This window comes from Curcuma longa, chromosome 12, assembly GCF_044706935.1.
Source record: "Curcuma longa cultivar G26 ecotype Majalengka, Jawa Barat chromosome 12, ITB_CL_G26_1.1, whole genome shotgun sequence".
NCBI classification, from domain to species: Eukaryota; Viridiplantae; Streptophyta; class Magnoliopsida; order Zingiberales; family Zingiberaceae; genus Curcuma; species Curcuma longa.
In genome coordinates this window covers 3,024,490-3,042,092 of record NC_133872.1, presented here as the reverse complement: position 1 = coordinate 3,042,092, position 17,603 = coordinate 3,024,490, and the positions used below count along the sequence as shown (strand labels likewise).

Here is a 17,603-nt window from a genome sequence, read left to right as displayed (position 1 = left end):
TTCTGACCGGAGAGAGATAGGGCAATCGAGCATGGAGGCGTCGAAGGATGTCGACGGCGGTTCCTCAACCATGACCGTCCACGTCAAGTTCACCGGGCGGACGCTTCCCGTCTCCCTACCGGAGGACGCTACCGTTGATGAACTGAAATCCCTTCTCCAGCCGCTCACCAACGTCCTCCCTCGTGGTCAAACCCTCATTTTCAAAGGTGCGTCCCTCCTTCCTCTCTTTTCCATCCAATTAGAGGCCAACTCCGTAGGCGATATTGCTTTGAACTTGCGTAATTTCAAACTGTTTGTTTATCCAAGGATCTATAATGCGGTTCCAGGTATGATCTCTAGCTAATTCAACTTGATGTCTGTAATGTGTAAATATTTGTAAATTGGTGAGCTGGTGATTGTAATGATGTATTGGACTGATTCTGGACTTTTATGTTTTTGATTAGCTGATTTAGGCAGCGAAAAGCTAGTTAACCGAGCGCTCCTATTACCTGCACATGCGATTGAGATTATGCTTTAGTTAGAGTTTAAATAAACTACAAGTTTTGCAGCATTGCTATGTATATTGTTGTGGATATCGAAACGTGAGATTGCTGAACTTTATTTATGGCAGGGAGAGTTCTTACAGATAAAGTGAGCTTGAAGTCAGTTCCAGTAACCAACGGTTCGAAGCTCATGCTGATAGCGTCTCAAGGTCTTCATCAAGGGGTAGTTTCCTGTCTTTTGTGATTATGTTTATTGTTGGTTTGCTTTACCTTGCAATAAGATATAGTTGTCTATTGCCATGCCTGCTGATTGACAGTGCATGAAATCCTGTAACACATGTTTTTAAGATGCTATAATTTATAGTACTTTAAGATACTGTTCAATTGCAAATATACCCAAGTGCTGATAATATTGTAGCAAAGTTGATCTCTCAGACAATTGGGAGAAAATTGCAGGTTGTTTCTTTGTTCACTATCCACTTTGTATGACACTATCCTTTACTGTTAAGTTTCTTTTAACTAGTATAATAATTATTGAGAATTTCTTGCGAACAGGATGGCCCCATAACTAAAGACTCTACATCTCAAACAGCTAACTCAAGGAGGATTCTCGATGCTAAGAAAGCTCAAGTTAGTCACACAAAGACATTTATTGAGAAAAGTCGGCCTGAAAAATGGAAGTTGACTGGTGTTGTAGCCTTATCGGAGTGCCATTTAGAGGTACCAATGGGAGTGAATCAGCAAATGAGCGTCTGTTGTCTTAAATGACCACTTAATGTCAGTATAAGTTTTTTCTATTGGAGGCAAGATATTTTTACTTGTTTTTGGTGGAATAGATGCCCATATTTTACAATTTTTTATAGAATTTTTGAAGCTTAAAAAATAGAACCTTTTCTTCTTAACTTTTAGCTTGTCCTTTGTCTAGTTTTGTCTTTGTTGCTAAACTGTCAATCTATCATTTTCAAATGTTTTATTTTGACCATTTTTATAAATCACTCTGATATGATACTTATATTTGCATGTATACTAATGAATCACCTGGTCTTGCACATTGTGTGTTAGAGGGGTTTCATCTGACAACTGGTTCTGATGTTGCTTTTGTGTTTATTTTTTTTTGCATCAGTTATTATTATTATTTATTTTTCTAAACATTCCTTAGCGTTGAAAGTTGAAAATACTTTTGATCGAGTTAATCACTTCTGCTTTCCATGCATTACTTCAAATTAAAATAAGACCTGACTATTTTGATTATATTTGATCCGAATTAGTCTAATGGGATTCAATTGTTAACGAACATTCTACTTGAGAAATTCATTAACATATACACTGTCTAGTCTGCTTTTCTTCCTTCTACTTGTGAATGATATTCTCATGTATTGATAGGCAGTGCCTGAAGAAGTATGGTCTTGTGAATCTTCTGTAAGAGTTTTGGACATCAGCAACAACTTTATTCATGAAGTACCAACTAAAGTTGGATTATTGCAGTCACTGAATGTAATTCTCCTTTAACCAATTTTTTGGCTGTTGATTAAAGTATTTTATCCTCACTAGCTGTACGACCATGTTTTAGAATTTCAAAGGCCACTTATAGTAAATAGTATCTTCCAGATACAACAAGTTTTGATTTTGGAATTTCTTTCAATGTCTTTAGAAGTTGTTGCTGAATGCAAATAATATAACTGATGACAGCATAAGTTGGGAGGGTCTATCATCTCTGAAGTCTTTGACTATTTTATCAATTAACCAAAACTGGTATGTAGCAGATGGATTCTTTGATGTATTATTGCTATTCTAAGGATAATGTTGTAATCAGATTTATGCAGCATTTTGTGTGAAGGCTGCTTAATAATTTTTTTCTTTTTCATATGAATCTAATATGTCCTCTTGCCAGATTAATGAAGTTTGTAGAAATAGTTAATTAATACACTTTGTACTGAGATAGTGTTTATTAGGTTGTTCACTCTATATTTCTAATGACAATGATTATTTCTATTGCAATTTTTTGTGTTTAGCATTTCTAGACCAAAATTTTCCTTAGAAACATAGATGAGGAAACATTGGATATGGTTATCACAAGGTTCACACCACAAGAAGTTGTTGCGAAGGAGTTTGTTCCTTTACTAATGAAGCTAGAGTAAAGGGTATTATATAATTTGGGTCTTCATTAAGTTGATTAGTGTTCTAACTTTTGGTCCAAATATCCCATAGGTAGTTGCAAAATGACAGTGAAATAAAAGCTGGAAAATGATATTTAAGAGGACTAGAAGACTCACAAGTATGCATAGCTGATCTCATAATTAAATGAATCTAGAAATTAGTGTGTTGACTTCCTGCTAAGAAATTCCATTGCAAAAAACATGGATTAATGGGCAATGTGAAAGCTCCCAACTACCTCTCAATTGTTATTTCTCTTATTTGGTCAGTTTCTATCTGCGTGTATCTGTTTTTTGACATCAAATCTTCTTGAACATCCCAATATCTAATCCAGATGTCCTCATTAAGTTTAATAGGCAGCAATATTAAAAGTTTAAATAGTTACAGCCAGAAAAAAGAGGTGAACAATCATATCTTCATTTCATGCGATGTATGATTAGATTGAGACACTATCGTAATCAGACATGGTACATGTTATCAAACTAGTGAACCAACTTGTGTTCCAGTGCTAGTAACTTAGTATTTTGATGTGTTACCCTTGCTAGCACCATCTGTTTTTAATTTGAGGCCAAATTCATATGGAACAAATTACGGAGTGGGGTAATCTTACAGGAACATTTTGGATGGAAATACCCAATTACTGCAATATTTGCTGTTGTGAAGTGAACAACATGAACCTAGAATTTAGGAGTTCCATTTCCATGTTAACATTTTGTTTAACCTTGTAGATGATGGGTGAAGCAAGCTACAACTTGGAAGTCCCCCGAACAAGTGAAGGGTCTTCTTTGCCTTTTGTATGCTTCTTTCCATGAATGAGAGTGGTGAGATGCTATGCTTATTCTTTGAGTTCTTGGAAGATGAAAATTGAGTCGCAGCTTATTATTTTGGAGAACCTTACCTAAGAAGAGTGAAATGTTTTTGGAGCATGAATGATATCATTAATATTCAGAATTATGCATTAGGGCTTCATGATACTCTTATTGGATGGGGAATAAGTGCGTTGGAAATTAAAGCATAAAATTAGCCGATGGGAAAGCTTCCACAATTATCTATGGAAATGAAATGGAGTTACTAGATTCTTTTGTCTTGCACTAGATAAATTGCCTAAGATATTGGGTACAAGTACAACACATATTTTTTCTAATTATACCATTCTATATGAGAAGGGGAGCCTTAACACAATGGTAAAGTTGTTGTCATGTGACTTGGAGGTCACGGTTTCGAGTCGCGAAAACATCCTCTTGCAATGCAGAGTAAGGCTACATACACCCTGCATTGGAGGGAGGTTCGTGCACCGGGCTGTCTTTTCTACTATTTTATATGAATGAAGCTTAAAAGCACTGAAAGAGATGAACATGCTCAATTTTAGTTTATTTGCAATTTACAAACAGGAAGTGTGTAACATTTTGGTTGTACACTGTCCTACCAGCTACTTGGATATGCATAAGCCCTATTCCTGGTGACACTTTTACATTGACTTTCTTTTGAAAGTGCTTTGCCTTAATTGGAAAATCACAATTGACCTTAGGCCTTTTCTTTACTCGCTTTAGTAAATTCTTGGCACAAATAGCTGTTCACTATCTTTTGACAACAACAACAATAAAAGCATTATTATTCTCAACTACTTGAGATTGGTACATGGATCTTATTCTTCCATTGAAGTTTCTATGCAAGGTTATATCTCATATGTAATATCCAAATCGCAAATTCTTTTAGATATATTGGTAGAGATAACCTTCAAAATTTTGCTTGGAATTCTTGGCTGAGTAATTGGATCAGCAACCACTGAATTGTCTTTAATTTTCTCCTTCGTTTCCTTCCATTTCCCCTGAAGACTAATTGATTCAGTAAAAAGATTAGGTATGACATGTTTAAACTGTTCAATGGTAATTTCTCACACGTGGTACATCCATTTATTATGGCAAATTATCGATATCATTCTGTTTTTAGAATGCTTGATAGTCATTTGGTGTGCATAAAATGCTTGAGTAATGATTTTTATTTATTTGATTGGCTGTCTCAATGATGATGTGGCTTATGAATTCCTGAATGGTTGCAGATGTTTCTTTCCTTTGTCTTTGTTGCTTCATTTTTCACTTGCTTAATAATCTTGAATGGATCTTTTATTTATTTTCACTATGTATAATATATACTATGTTGACTACCAACAATTTTGTTTGTAGATTATTTTCAACAATAATTTGTCCTGTATATAACATTTGAGATTCATGATTCTAAGTTAGTTTGCTTACTTTTCTGTTAATTAACATAACTGATATTCTTGTTAAATATTTTGGCAGTTTAACTACTTTGCCATCTCAAGTGGGTACGTTAACTTCTCTCTGCCAACTCCATCTTTCAAACAACAAGATCAAAAGTTTACCAGATGAATTGGGATCATTGAATAAACTTGAAATACTGAAAGTTGCCAATAATAGGTATGCTTTAAACTTTTTTTTCTTAACCTTACCTAGAAAAATTGCAACTTAATGAATCATATGATTTAACTATTACTTATCAAGTTTTAACTGATTGGTGACATCACTTTCAATATAAACAATCTTGTGCATGTTGATGAGAGAGCTGATTTTGGTACACATTGTAACAAATTCAAATTTTAAGTTCTTTTGCTCAACAAAAAACTAATTAGCTGATGGAATTGCCGTTGACAATTAGTTTGTGAAAATAACACTTGATCATGCTGAAAAACCATTTTTCCAATAATTCAGGAGCATCTCAAGTTCTATATATCCTTAACTGACCTATTGAATGGAATATCTTGATAACCAACTCCCATCACATGTTTCTTGAAATCATAGATGATAGAAGCAAGTGTCACCTACTTAAAAAGTTGTAATTGATATTACTATAGCAATCGTCCAACTGACTAGGTGAATTTGCACCACCATTTCTTTGTGTATTAACCTAAATAAGCTTACATTTTCTTTAGGAGAATACTATTATCCACATGCCTCTAAAGGCAGTTCATGATTGAATTATTTGGCAAAAGACCAGAATTGAGTGAAAAACTACTTAGAAAAAGTACATACTCTCTTCTTGCTTTGTAGGACATGATCTTTCCTGACTTTGCCTTTTCAAAACACTGAAAAGATGAGCAGATTATTTATATGTTCTGTCAAGTGTATTTATGTCAATGCTTTAGTTAAAAAGAAATAGTTCTTCATGATTAACTGATCTTAAAACCCAATTTACTCCATATGATTCTTCAGTTACATCCTTTGCTATTCCTCTTTTAGAGAGGTATAGGATAAAAAATCTTTCTTTTTGAGGTGATGATTTCAAAATGGTAGCTATATTGGTACAGAAACATTGACTTCTAAATCCATATAGGAAGAGGTACCATATAGCTTTAATCAATATTTTGGCATGTATTGTTTGTTTGTTACTGTTTGCTTTTGTAAATGCATCATTTTCCATTAGCTGCAATCCATGTTTGTTCAGTTAAGCTACTAGATTCTGCATGGTGAAAATTAGACCCATCCTTTTCCCGGCAAGAATATGAAATGGACTCCTCATGCATCATATTTCAGGATTTTCTTGTTGATCTTTAAGAGCCAGTTACTGCTTGCCAAGTGTCCATGTATCATAGCAGGGCTTTCCGCTGGTTGTCAAATCTCCATCTTGGCACTTCCCTTGGTCTTTTCCATGTATCATAGCCTCCTAAAATGTTTCAGATTTGAATACTATCTTGAATGCCATGATACCTAATCTGTGCACTTTCCCTTGAGTATTATGTTATTGAAAACTCGAGTTTGATTGCATGTGCTACTTGGAAGTCTATCATATATGTAATTATCTAGTCAAAAAGATGTGTTTGTTCACAAAAACCCATTTTTTATATTATATTACTAATGGAAGATAAATGAATTATCTCAGAACTTTTTAATCATCTGATTGCATGATGGCAGGCTGAGTTCAATACCTTTGACTATAGGAAATTGCAAATCTCTTGTTGAGGTAATTGTGCTCGTCAGTTACTATATTGAATATCTAGGACTTGAAACAGTTTGTGTTAGCAAAGAGAGCGCATACTATGGTCATGCTCAACATGTTTTACAAGATTGATTTGTTTATTTTTATTGCAGATTGATTTATCATGTAATCTGCTAATTGATCTTCCAGAAACTGTTGGGAATTTGCTTGATTTAAAGGTTATTATCTTCTTTATTTTTTACTAATAAAGATCACGAGAATATTATTCTCATTCCAAGGCTTCATATATCGAAAGATTAAACCTCTTTGAATAAAACATTTTATTTTTAGCTTAGTTGTTTTAATATGTTATTAAAGTAACGTTGCTTCTAATAAATGCTTTCTATATCTTTTCTATTAATATATATTCTTGTAGAAAAGCAATTGCTGTATATAATGTTCTCCAGTAGGTTGTAGTTGTAGTCGCTGTACACTAGTAAATGGAAGTTGGCATCCAACCTTTAACTTAAGTAATATGAAACTCTTTTGACCTTGTGATTTAAGCTGTTAAAGATTTGAAATCTCACTCTCTTACGATACCTGTTGCGATACTGACCTGACTGACACACATTAACGGTCAAGATATTTCTAGAAGATTTAGAATCAGCCTTGCTCCTTTGTCATCAATAAGACTTCTCGTAAATATGTGAAATTGTCAGTCTCAAGTGTAAATTAAAATAATGAGACAAAGGCTGAATGAAATTAGGGTTATGCAAAATAGAGAGTACAGAATTATTGCTTTGTTCAATCCCAGAAGATAAATGGATAATTAGGAAGAAATTCTGTCAAAATTTACACTTGGTTTCCTCTTTTCTAGTAAAAATATTGTTGCCACTTGCCATGGCCCATTCTTTAACTCCTATGCTTGAGTCGTTCAATAGGCATGTAGCATTTTGTTTCATGTTGTTAGCATGTTTTTAACTTATTCTACAAAACATTCTTAGCTTATGCATTTGCTGAGATTATCCCACTAAGGAATCTCAGGATCCTTCAAACTTCTGCTAAGCGATTGTGTAACTTTACAAATATGCCAAATGCTCAGATACATTCATGTAGCATGACATAGTGGATACAATGTGTAAGTTGATAAAATTTAGTGTGTGACCTAAGTTAGTGTTTATCCTACTCTTCTCTTGTGTTCTCATAGATCACGATAATTGTTGTGTATATAACATGCTGAAATACTCAGCTTATGTTGCAGGTCCTGATTCTTAGAAACAATGGACTTAAATCCCTCCCTCCAGCATTGTTTAAAATGTGTACTCAGCTGTCAACGCTGGACCTACATGGCACTCAAATTACCAACGATTCTCTTCGCCAGGTACTTGTAACTTTTCTATTTCCGGCAATTCAGTCTTGTCAAAGTATGAACCATTCTCTTTATGTGTTCATTTTGTGTTCAGGTAGAGTAGAATGAAAGGGTAAGCTGCTTATTTGTTCATTTCTGGTTCATTATTTTTTACTTTTTGTTAAACTTTTCTCATGGACATTCCCAAATCTAGATTTCAGATAATTTTGACTTTAATTGTATCGAACAATGAACACGCTACTATTAATATTATATGGTTCTTTTTTTTTTTGTCACTTTTGTCTAAGCTCAAATATTCACCAGATTGAAGGATGGAAAGATTTCGATGAACGCCGGCGTGCAAAGCATCAGAAACAACTCGATTTCCGCGTGGGGTCTTCAGGAGTGTTTGACGAGGGTGCTGACGATGATCAAATCCACAGATAGATTTCCTTTGTTTCCATTAATAATACGTAACTTCATAAATATGTGACGTTTATGTATGTTGACGTTGTTTCTGTTTGATTTCTAGCAACGTATTCAGTTTGTATCAGTGGATATTTGACTTCGTTCGATTCTTCTATTGTGTTTTCATCATAAATTAAGTAAAAATTTGATAGAAATGAAACATTGCCCTTCTGTTATTTTCAATTTTCGTCATAAATCGAGTCAAATTGAAAAGAAATGAAAGTCTAACATCTACATAAGAAAGATAGCGTTCTTTTTTCCTTTGCCGATTGCATTCAGATAAATAAGATGAAAGGAACAGTAAGTAATATGCTATGGTTCACTTTTTTCTTTTCATTATTTACATAAAATTATTTTATTTTCCTCTTTTTCCCATCGAATTTCCAAAATAAATACAGAAGAGAAAAGCAATATATCTTGCAAATTATTTTTTTTCCCAACTCAAACAGAAATCGAAGTCTGTAAGTTATCGTTGACGGTGACCCGTTTGGGCCGCTAATCGTGCCAGGCCGGCCCATCTGTGGATCCACAGCTATTATAGTCAGCGTGCCCTCATCCAGTCGCACACCATTATCCGAGCTTCTCTCCTCCACGAACTGTTGACCCTTGGAAGCGCAGAGGAAGAGGAAACCAGAGAAGAATGCCGTGCCTCAATCTCTCTACCAACGCCTCCCTCGACGGCGTCGACACCTCTGCCATCCTCTCCGAGGCCAGCAAGACTGTCGCCAGGATCATCGGAAAGCCAGAAGCCGTCCGCTCTTCTTCCCCTCATCACTTCGCGTTATTATCTTTTTACCAAGATTTGGACCGAAATGCTCACTTTTTTTTATCGGCAGTATGTGATGGTGGTGCTTAAGGGGTCGGTGCCGATTTCCTTCGCTGGCAGCGAGCAGCCTGCGGCGTACGGCGAGCTGGTTTCCATCGGCGGCCTCAATCCCGATACCAACAAGAAACTGAGCTCCGCCATCTCGGAAATCCTCGAGACCAAGCTGTCCGTCCCCAAATCCCGCTTCTTCCTCAAGTTTTATGACACCAAGGTGGATGATTTCTTCCTTCTCACCCGTCGCCAGCCAGATTAGGGGCTTTCTTGATTGATGTACATCTCACCTTATTACTTTACTGGATGATATTGATGGTTTCTCCCGTTGTATGTTGCAGGGTTCGAACTTTGGGTGGAATGGATCCACTTTCTAGGGTTTGGGTGGCTTGATTCCCTAGATCGTCAAAGTTGGGTGGTATAAAATGCTAGTTTCTACTGAACATGATAATTTGATCTGTTTCTGAGACTTTTGTCTATGGTTTTCCATCATTTCAAGAGATCTACACTCTGTTTACTGTTTTGCATTATGGTAATCGATGGATATGCCCTTAATGTTCTCTAAATAGCTTTTATTTTGTTGTTTTTCTTTACGCTGAATCTATTGCAATTACATGAAGTATAACCTAGTTTCCTTGTTGGTTGAGAACTGATGAAATGTAAACTTGCAAGAATAGATTTCATTGCAAATCAAAATTAAGAAATAAGCTTCTTTTTTTTGAAGCGCGTCCAAAATATATGCAAATGGAAGTTGGTGATACTAGATTCTTTGAACTTTTCAATTTGGTAGACAAGTTAGGAGTGTACTATATCCTAACATTTAAAACACTTTGTTTGGATTGCAATTTTCTTTGGAGCTCGTAACATTACATTTACTTGGGAGGATATGCAAAGCAAAAATAATAAAAAAAGAGAAGGATCTCTCAGGCTTTCCGCCAAAATAGATCTGCCCAAACTGGGCAAGCAAGAAGAAACAATGCAAGGATAAAATTGCAGATCTTCCATGAATTGTTTATCTGCTCCACTTATCTTCTAAAAATATTTTGGAACCACCTTCCAATTCCCCCCTTTCTTCTTCTTCTCTTTCCCATTTCTTCTTTCCATTTTCTTATATGTTTTCCCAAGTTTATATTTCCTTCCTTCAAACTGGAATTTCACTAATCAGTGACAGTAAGGAAATTACTAGTAATAGGAATATGTATTTTATTAATTGTTTTAATAATTTATATTTAAATAAATTATTTGATTCCATTTCCTAGTCTTTTAAGTCTTTCCTTCTAGGTAAACAACAAAAAAGGAAAATTACATTATTTTCTATGTACTCTTTCCCGTCCGTCTTACTTTCTACTGATGTAACAAGCCCTAAGGATGGAAAAGTAAGATGGGAAATAGCCCAAATTTCAACTAATTTTTGTTTTCAATCAAATTGGGTGTCAATAGAAGTAGGAAATGTTTTGAAGGTGTTCAATGATTTAATTGTCATTCTCTTCTGAAAAATATAGATTGTGTACAAAAATCATTTTCTCATCTTAGCCATCGCAAACACCTACTTCTATATATTTTTCATCCTCTCTGATGACATCACTCCCACCCTTGATTGTACATTTAATTACATCATCCTATGGGCATTGATTTTATTTTAGCTTAGTTAAATTTCTATCCTTTTAGTCTTCCAAGTAACAAAGGAGCACTTAAATGATTTTCATCCCTTCAAGCAAACAACACAACAGGAACTTAAACCTCATCCACAGTACCTTTAATTCTTTTTACATTTATCCTACCGATATTCTTTCTATTATCATGATTTGAATATTACTAGTGATAATTTTGTATAAATTAAGTTCAATGGAAGAATTTGGTTAGGAGTGTCAATTCGGATGGGTTTGGATCAGATTGAAATAAAATATTATTAAAAAATTTCAATCCGAATCCGATCCCAATCCGACTCGAATCTGAATTCAACCCAAAACCTTAAATCCGAACCCGAGCTTGTATAGCCTGACCAACTCGAAAATCCTGAATTTTTAATTATTTTTTCTAATAATTCTTTATTTTTATTTCAATATTTTATCATTATCATACTAATATTACATAAAATATTTTAATTTTTAAAATAAAATTTGATTTAACCCTCAAAAAATCCCCTAACCCTTAAATCTAGGTGAACCTGGGTCAATCCAAATTCGACCCGAATTTAATCCAATCCAAAACCCCCAATCCGACCCGAATCTGAAAACCCTCAACCGTAACTTGAGTTTTTTCAAGTTGCGTCGGGTTGGGTCGGCGGGCCGGGTCAATTTTTGGCACCTCTAAATTTGGTAGATGATGTTAACTAGTTTGGATAAACATGATTTGATTATGATTGCCATGATAAATTAACCAGATCTAATAGCATTGAAATTAGGAAAAATTTCTCTCCCTTCATTGTTGGAATTTGGTGGATCTAGGATGAGGAAACAAGAATGTAAGAGAGCCTTTTGTGAGAAAGTATGAAGAGAGAATGAAAGAGAGACTTTCTTATTGTGCTTGTTGATCATCATACAAAGTCCCTATTTATACACTTAGACTCATGTTTCTACATCCTTCCATAATTAATACATCACATCATTAAACACAAGACAAATAGATTTTGTTCTTTTCTATACAAATGACTTTGTCATAAAGAGTTTCATTGAACTTAGTAAGATAATTGAACTTTGCCTAGTTGATGAAGAGTCACATGAAATCAAGTTGATTTTGACTACTTTCTTGCTTGGTTGAAGAAGTAAACTTGTCTTTGGCTTTGGCTTTGGAATAAGTTTACATGCCAACATCTACCCCTTTTAAACTTGTTCTTCCTTGAACTCCCAATAAATTCCTTAAGTATTGAAAATCTTCCGCTTTTAGAATAAATATATCAGCTACTTGATCATTTGACTTCACATGGAGCAATTCTATTTCTTTTGACTTCATATACTCCCTTATGAAATGAAAGCGAGTATCGATATGCTTGGATCATTTATGATGAACTGGGTTTTTGGCTAAGGCAATTGTTGATTTGTTGTCCACATAGTGTCACGTCCCGAGAGACGGCTGTCCGAAAAATTTCGGCAACATCTCCCCTGTAAGAATTCAACTTCCTGAATACAATTTAATACAAGGCTCACACGACCGCTCAACAACACAAAGTAGATACTAAAACTACTAAACAATATGAATTAAGGCCCACACGGCCACAAACCACATATACAGCATATGCATCAACTATAACAACCAAAACAACAAAACAATCCACATACTCATACCAACAAGATAGGATCACCAACAACACATCAGTTACGTAACAACGAAAATACCAAAACGGATTAATATGCATCACAACCAAAATCAAACGACAACTACACAAGTCTATGATAAAAGAAAAACTGCTCCAGCGGAAACAAACAACGAAAACCACATATACGAATACAAATCTCCATAAACCACATATTGAAAACACAATCCAAAACTACACAAGTGCAAACATAAATCCAAACCACATATATGCACAAAAACTCTACGAGTCCACAAACGACAATCACAGATCCAAATACACACCAAAAATCATATATCCAAATACAACCCGAAAATCATACGAGGTAAACCCAAACTGATACTTCTCCTGCTGTGAGATGGGGGCAGCCTGACAGAACTCCAAGCTCCAAAGTATAATCCTATCTACTACCTGGGGAGAAAGAAAGGAAAATCCCAAGGTCTGGGTAGTGAGTATACAATACTCAGTGGGTACTAGAATGGAAGTGCACAACATATATGTATAACAAGATATCAAAGGATATACAGTCTCTCCAAATGATACATAATGAAAAGGCCAATACTACATAATAGGCAATAGGAATCATGCAAATGTCATCAGTGCATGTAATATCATACAATGCAACAATCATATATCAAACAAATGCAACAACCACATGCAAAGATGTTGTAAAACAACTATCAACAATTGCAGCAAAATAACCTACCAACAATACATGCACATATGCAACACACATCACAGGCAACATGCATAATCACTATCTGTACTCGCCACCTCCAGACGCCCACATAATGAATTGGGGCATATGACAGGACAACTGCATACACTCCAACAACAAACCACTACTTGTGAGTGAGGATCGAAAAAATATCGTAGGGGAGCTATATAACTGCCTGGTCACTCTTTGCACTCAACATCCCTAGACACCCACACAATGAACTGGGGCGTACAACAAGAAACATCCGCTCCAACAATAGACCAACTACAAGTGAAGGGGAGGGCCGGGGTAGTATCCCAGGAGAGCTATCTAGCTAGTCCTGGTCGCACCCACACAGTACTATAATGCTCTCACTCCTGTACCACTATCAACAATGGTCTAGTGAGAGCGAACAACAACAATCAACAACACCTACTACTAGCATGTAGATGTTATGATGCGCAACTCAACAAGTAATCACTATATCTACCATGATATACTCAACATCCACCAGAACAAGCCATCATAGATCAACAAATAAGAAAATAAGACTGTATTAATGGCAATGAGATCATATCAAGGTCAACAGTAAGTATCAAGCAACGAGTGTAATATGGATAACAACAAGATAACTGATATGTGTAGCAAGGATAACAACAAGATAAGTAACAACAGATAATAAGTCATGCACTTACGAATAAGTCCTGTATCGACCAAGTACAGGAGTACCCACCTGATGTGACGAACGTCGATAGAAGAACCCCCCAATACAAAACTCCGTATACAGCAGGATCAACAAATCAAAGTCCTGCCATTTAAAACAAACAACACTCACTAATTACAATTATATATTTATATCTTGCAACAAAGTAAAATCCTACTTAACCATTAACCTCAACCCAATCCAACTTAATCAGATCCAACCCATCCAATTAACTCATGCTAAATCAACACGAGTTAATTTCACTTACAAACTCCGACCAGATCTAACTCAACCTGACCCACAACAACTCACTTAATCACTTGAATCCAATTAACACAACTTATCATTTAAATCCAATTTAGCTAAATCCATACTTAGCTTTAATCGGATTTAACCTAACCTAATTACTGATCAAGAACAGATTCAACAAGAAACCCAAGAAATCTCGATCTCAATTCCATAGAGACCCAACAGAAACCAATAGAACATCATCCCTAAACAAAGTTCTACATACTAGTCCCAATTGGATTAACCCTAGCTCAACCGATTGGAATAGATCCCAATCAGTCAAAAATCCAATAGAACAATTCCAATCTTAACCGGTTCTAATCAATTCTATAGGGCAAGAACCGATCGATCCAAGAAACCAAGAACACTCAATCGAACAGTAACTAAACCTACTTCAACAGATCCAAAGACACCTCTCAACAGAATCAAGAATCCACGGAATTGATCCATCTACAACTAAGAAATCCCGATTGAATAGTAACCGGCAAAAACTAGCAAGAAACCCAAATCCGAAATAATCTTAAACAAATCCTACAACATTGAAGAAAACTTAACATCAAGAACCAATTCCAGCCCTAAACTCACCTCAGAATTGTGCCCTAGACCAGCTCTGCCCTAATCCAATCTGATTCCTTAGCTCCACCTCCTCTTCCCTCGCGGTCGAAACCCACCAATTGATCTCCTATCAAGCTGAGAGCTCAATTGAATCAGAGATCCGAAGAAAACCAAACAACTCCAATATAACCAACATATATCTCAGCTCTTACCGGAAGTATCCTTCAGGCCTGATCTTCCCTATCCGCGCCGATCGCCGCCGTCCTCACCGACCAGATCCAACAATCTGCGAACTCAAGCCATTCAGAAATCCCAACGCAATCCACTCAACGAATACCACACACTAGAAATCAGACTTACCGATCGTTTCCCTCAAATTCGATCCTCCTCTGTTCACGTCACGCGACCTGAACAAATCGAATCCACCCCCCCCCTCGAAGAACGTTTACTCCACCAGCCGGAGCTCGTGGTCGCCAACAAACACCTCGATGTCTACTCCGGCTTCGAGCGAGTGCATCCGTCGATCGGGAGAAGGAAGGAGAGGAGATTGCAAGCTCGGGCAGAGGAGGGAAGTTGCGAGCTTAGGTGGAAGGAATTGCGATCGACTTTAAAATGGATTCCCAATCGAGTTAACGGGTTTAACCCAGATCCACTAACCTATATCAAATTGGGCTATCAATTTGACTTTAATTGGACTTATGAGCTTCTTTAATTGGGCTGTTAAATTGGGCTTTAGGGCTCCTAATTAGGTTATTAATTAGGCTGGTTTAATTGAGTTGGTTAAATGGATTTAATCATTAAACCCATATAAAACTCAATCCAATAAATATCTAACCTTTAATGATAATTATTAGACCTAACAATTAACCCCATAAATCCTTGTTAACCAATTAGGGTTATAATTAATCCTAAAATTTCTCGTATCTTACATATAGATCTTAGTTGTAGCTTCTTGTTGCAATCTAAGATCTTAAAGTAATCTCTTTAGCCAAATAGCATGACAAACACAAAAGGCTGTAGCAATATACTCCGCTTCACAAGTGGATAGAGCAACAATTGATTGTTTCTTTGAAGACCAAGTGAAAACAACATTACCAAGATAGAACACGTATCCAGTAGTGCTCTTGCGATCATCATAACTTCCAGCCCAATCGCTATCACTGAAACCAAAAAATTTCATGTCTTTCGTTGATGAATAGAGAAGTCTATAATCAATTGCCCCTTTTATATATCTAAGAATTCTGTTAACTACATATAAGTGAGAAGTTTTTGGAGTTTTCATATACCTACTTATCAAACCAACTCCAAATAGTATATCAAGTCTTGTACATGTCAAGTATCTGAGGCAGCGCACAAGACTCTTATAATAAGTCGGATTCACAGGTTTGCCTTCTCCGTCTTTAGTCATTCTGATGCTATACTCAATGTGCGTATTCGTAGCATGACAATCTTCCATTGAGAATTTCTTTAGAATCCCTGTGACATATTTTTCTTGTGATACAATAATTCCCGCTTCTTTTTGTTGTACTTCAAAGCTAAGGAAGTATCTTATCAATCCTAAATCTGTCGTCTCAAACTCCTTTATTGATTGCTTGAATTCTCTAATCATGGAGATATTATTACTTGTAAAAATTAAATCATCCACATAAAGACATACTAGCATGATATCTCCATATGAATTATTCTTCTAGTATAAAGAATGTTCGTAGGGGCACTTTATGAAACCTTCCCCTTATAAAGTGTTCATCAATTCTACCCTGCAAGCTCTAGGAGTTTGCTTGGTCCCATAAAGAGCCTTTTGTAATTTGTATATCTTTTCTTCTTGCCCTTTGATGATAAAACCCAGTGGTTCCTTGGAATATAGACCTCTTCTTCAAGATTTTCATTTAAAAATGTAGATTTTACGTCCATTTGATATATCTTCCATCTTTTTTGAGCTGAAAGAGAGATGAGTAATCTTACTGTTTCAAGCCAGCTACTGGTGCAAAGACTTCATAGTCAATTCCGTACTTTTGCTTGTATCTTTTAACAACTAACCTTGCTTTGTGTCTTTCAACTTCTCTTTTTGCATTTGTCTTTATTTTGAACACCCATTTGACTCTAATAGCTTTGTGTCTTTGAGGAAGTGCATTAAGCTCTCATGTATTATTTTTCTTTATAGTATGAATCTTTTCTTCCATTGCTTTTCTTCATTTTGCATCTTTCGTGGCTTCTTCATAAGTTATAGGATTATATCTTGCAAATAGACATAAGTTGTTAAAATCAACGTCAGTATCAATCACTCGGCTGGAGTCATATATGTCTTGAATGCTCTTAATCCTTTTCACAATCAGACTGTTTGGATCATTAATTTCTGACTGAGTATCAACTTGTTGGGGTGATGATACTTCTTCACTCTCTCTTTGCTTATCTTTCTCTTCTTCAAATGAGATTTGCTTCATGTCGTCACTATTGTTGTTCCAATTCCCTGTTTGTTCTTCATCAAATTCCTTATCTCTTGATACCACGAGCTTTTTGAGTTATGAAATTGTACAGTTTGTACCCGCTAGCATTTTCACAATAGCTCAAGAGAATACACTTCTGACTTTTATCTTCAAGTTTTGTCCGTTTCTCTTCTTGTACTTTTGCAAATGCTACGCTCCCAAAAATACGAAGATGATCCACTCTTGGGTTGTGTAAACTCCAAGCTTCCTCTGGGTTGATGTTTCCAATTCTTTTAGTGGGAAACTTGTTCAATTAAGAAACAACATTTTCCTAAAATTCTATTGGGATATTTTTCTCTTTCAACATACATCGAATCATATTTAGAATAGTTCAATTTGTTTTTTCTGAAACACCATTTTGTTGTGGTGTTTAGGGCAAACTA

General features: G+C 35.7%; 2 protein-coding genes across 2 annotated transcripts; both read left to right on the top strand.

Moving 5' to 3' along the window:
• Positions 1 to 24: 24 nt before the first annotated feature.
• LOC141843566 (plant intracellular Ras-group-related LRR protein 8) lies at positions 25 to 8,467 on the top strand. Its single transcript, XM_074731624.1, has 10 exons — positions 25 to 206; positions 611 to 705; positions 1,038 to 1,202; positions 1,866 to 1,976; positions 2,134 to 2,234; positions 4,937 to 5,074; positions 6,566 to 6,614; positions 6,743 to 6,808; positions 7,831 to 7,950; positions 8,242 to 8,467. The coding sequence occupies exons 1-10, from the start codon at positions 32 to 34 to the stop codon at positions 8,362 to 8,364; spliced, it is 1,143 nt and encodes a 380-aa protein (XP_074587725.1). The 5' UTR covers positions 25 to 31; the 3' UTR covers positions 8,365 to 8,467.
• A 497-nt stretch (positions 8,468 to 8,964) lies between these two features.
• LOC141843115 (uncharacterized) lies at positions 8,965 to 9,789 on the top strand. Its single transcript, XM_074731147.1, has 3 exons — positions 8,965 to 9,136; positions 9,222 to 9,422; positions 9,544 to 9,789. Exons 1-3 carry the CDS (start codon positions 9,026 to 9,028, stop codon positions 9,577 to 9,579), a joined length of 348 nt encoding a protein of 115 aa, XP_074587248.1. The 5' UTR covers positions 8,965 to 9,025; the 3' UTR covers positions 9,580 to 9,789.
• The last annotated feature ends 7,814 nt before the right edge of the window (positions 9,790 to 17,603 follow it).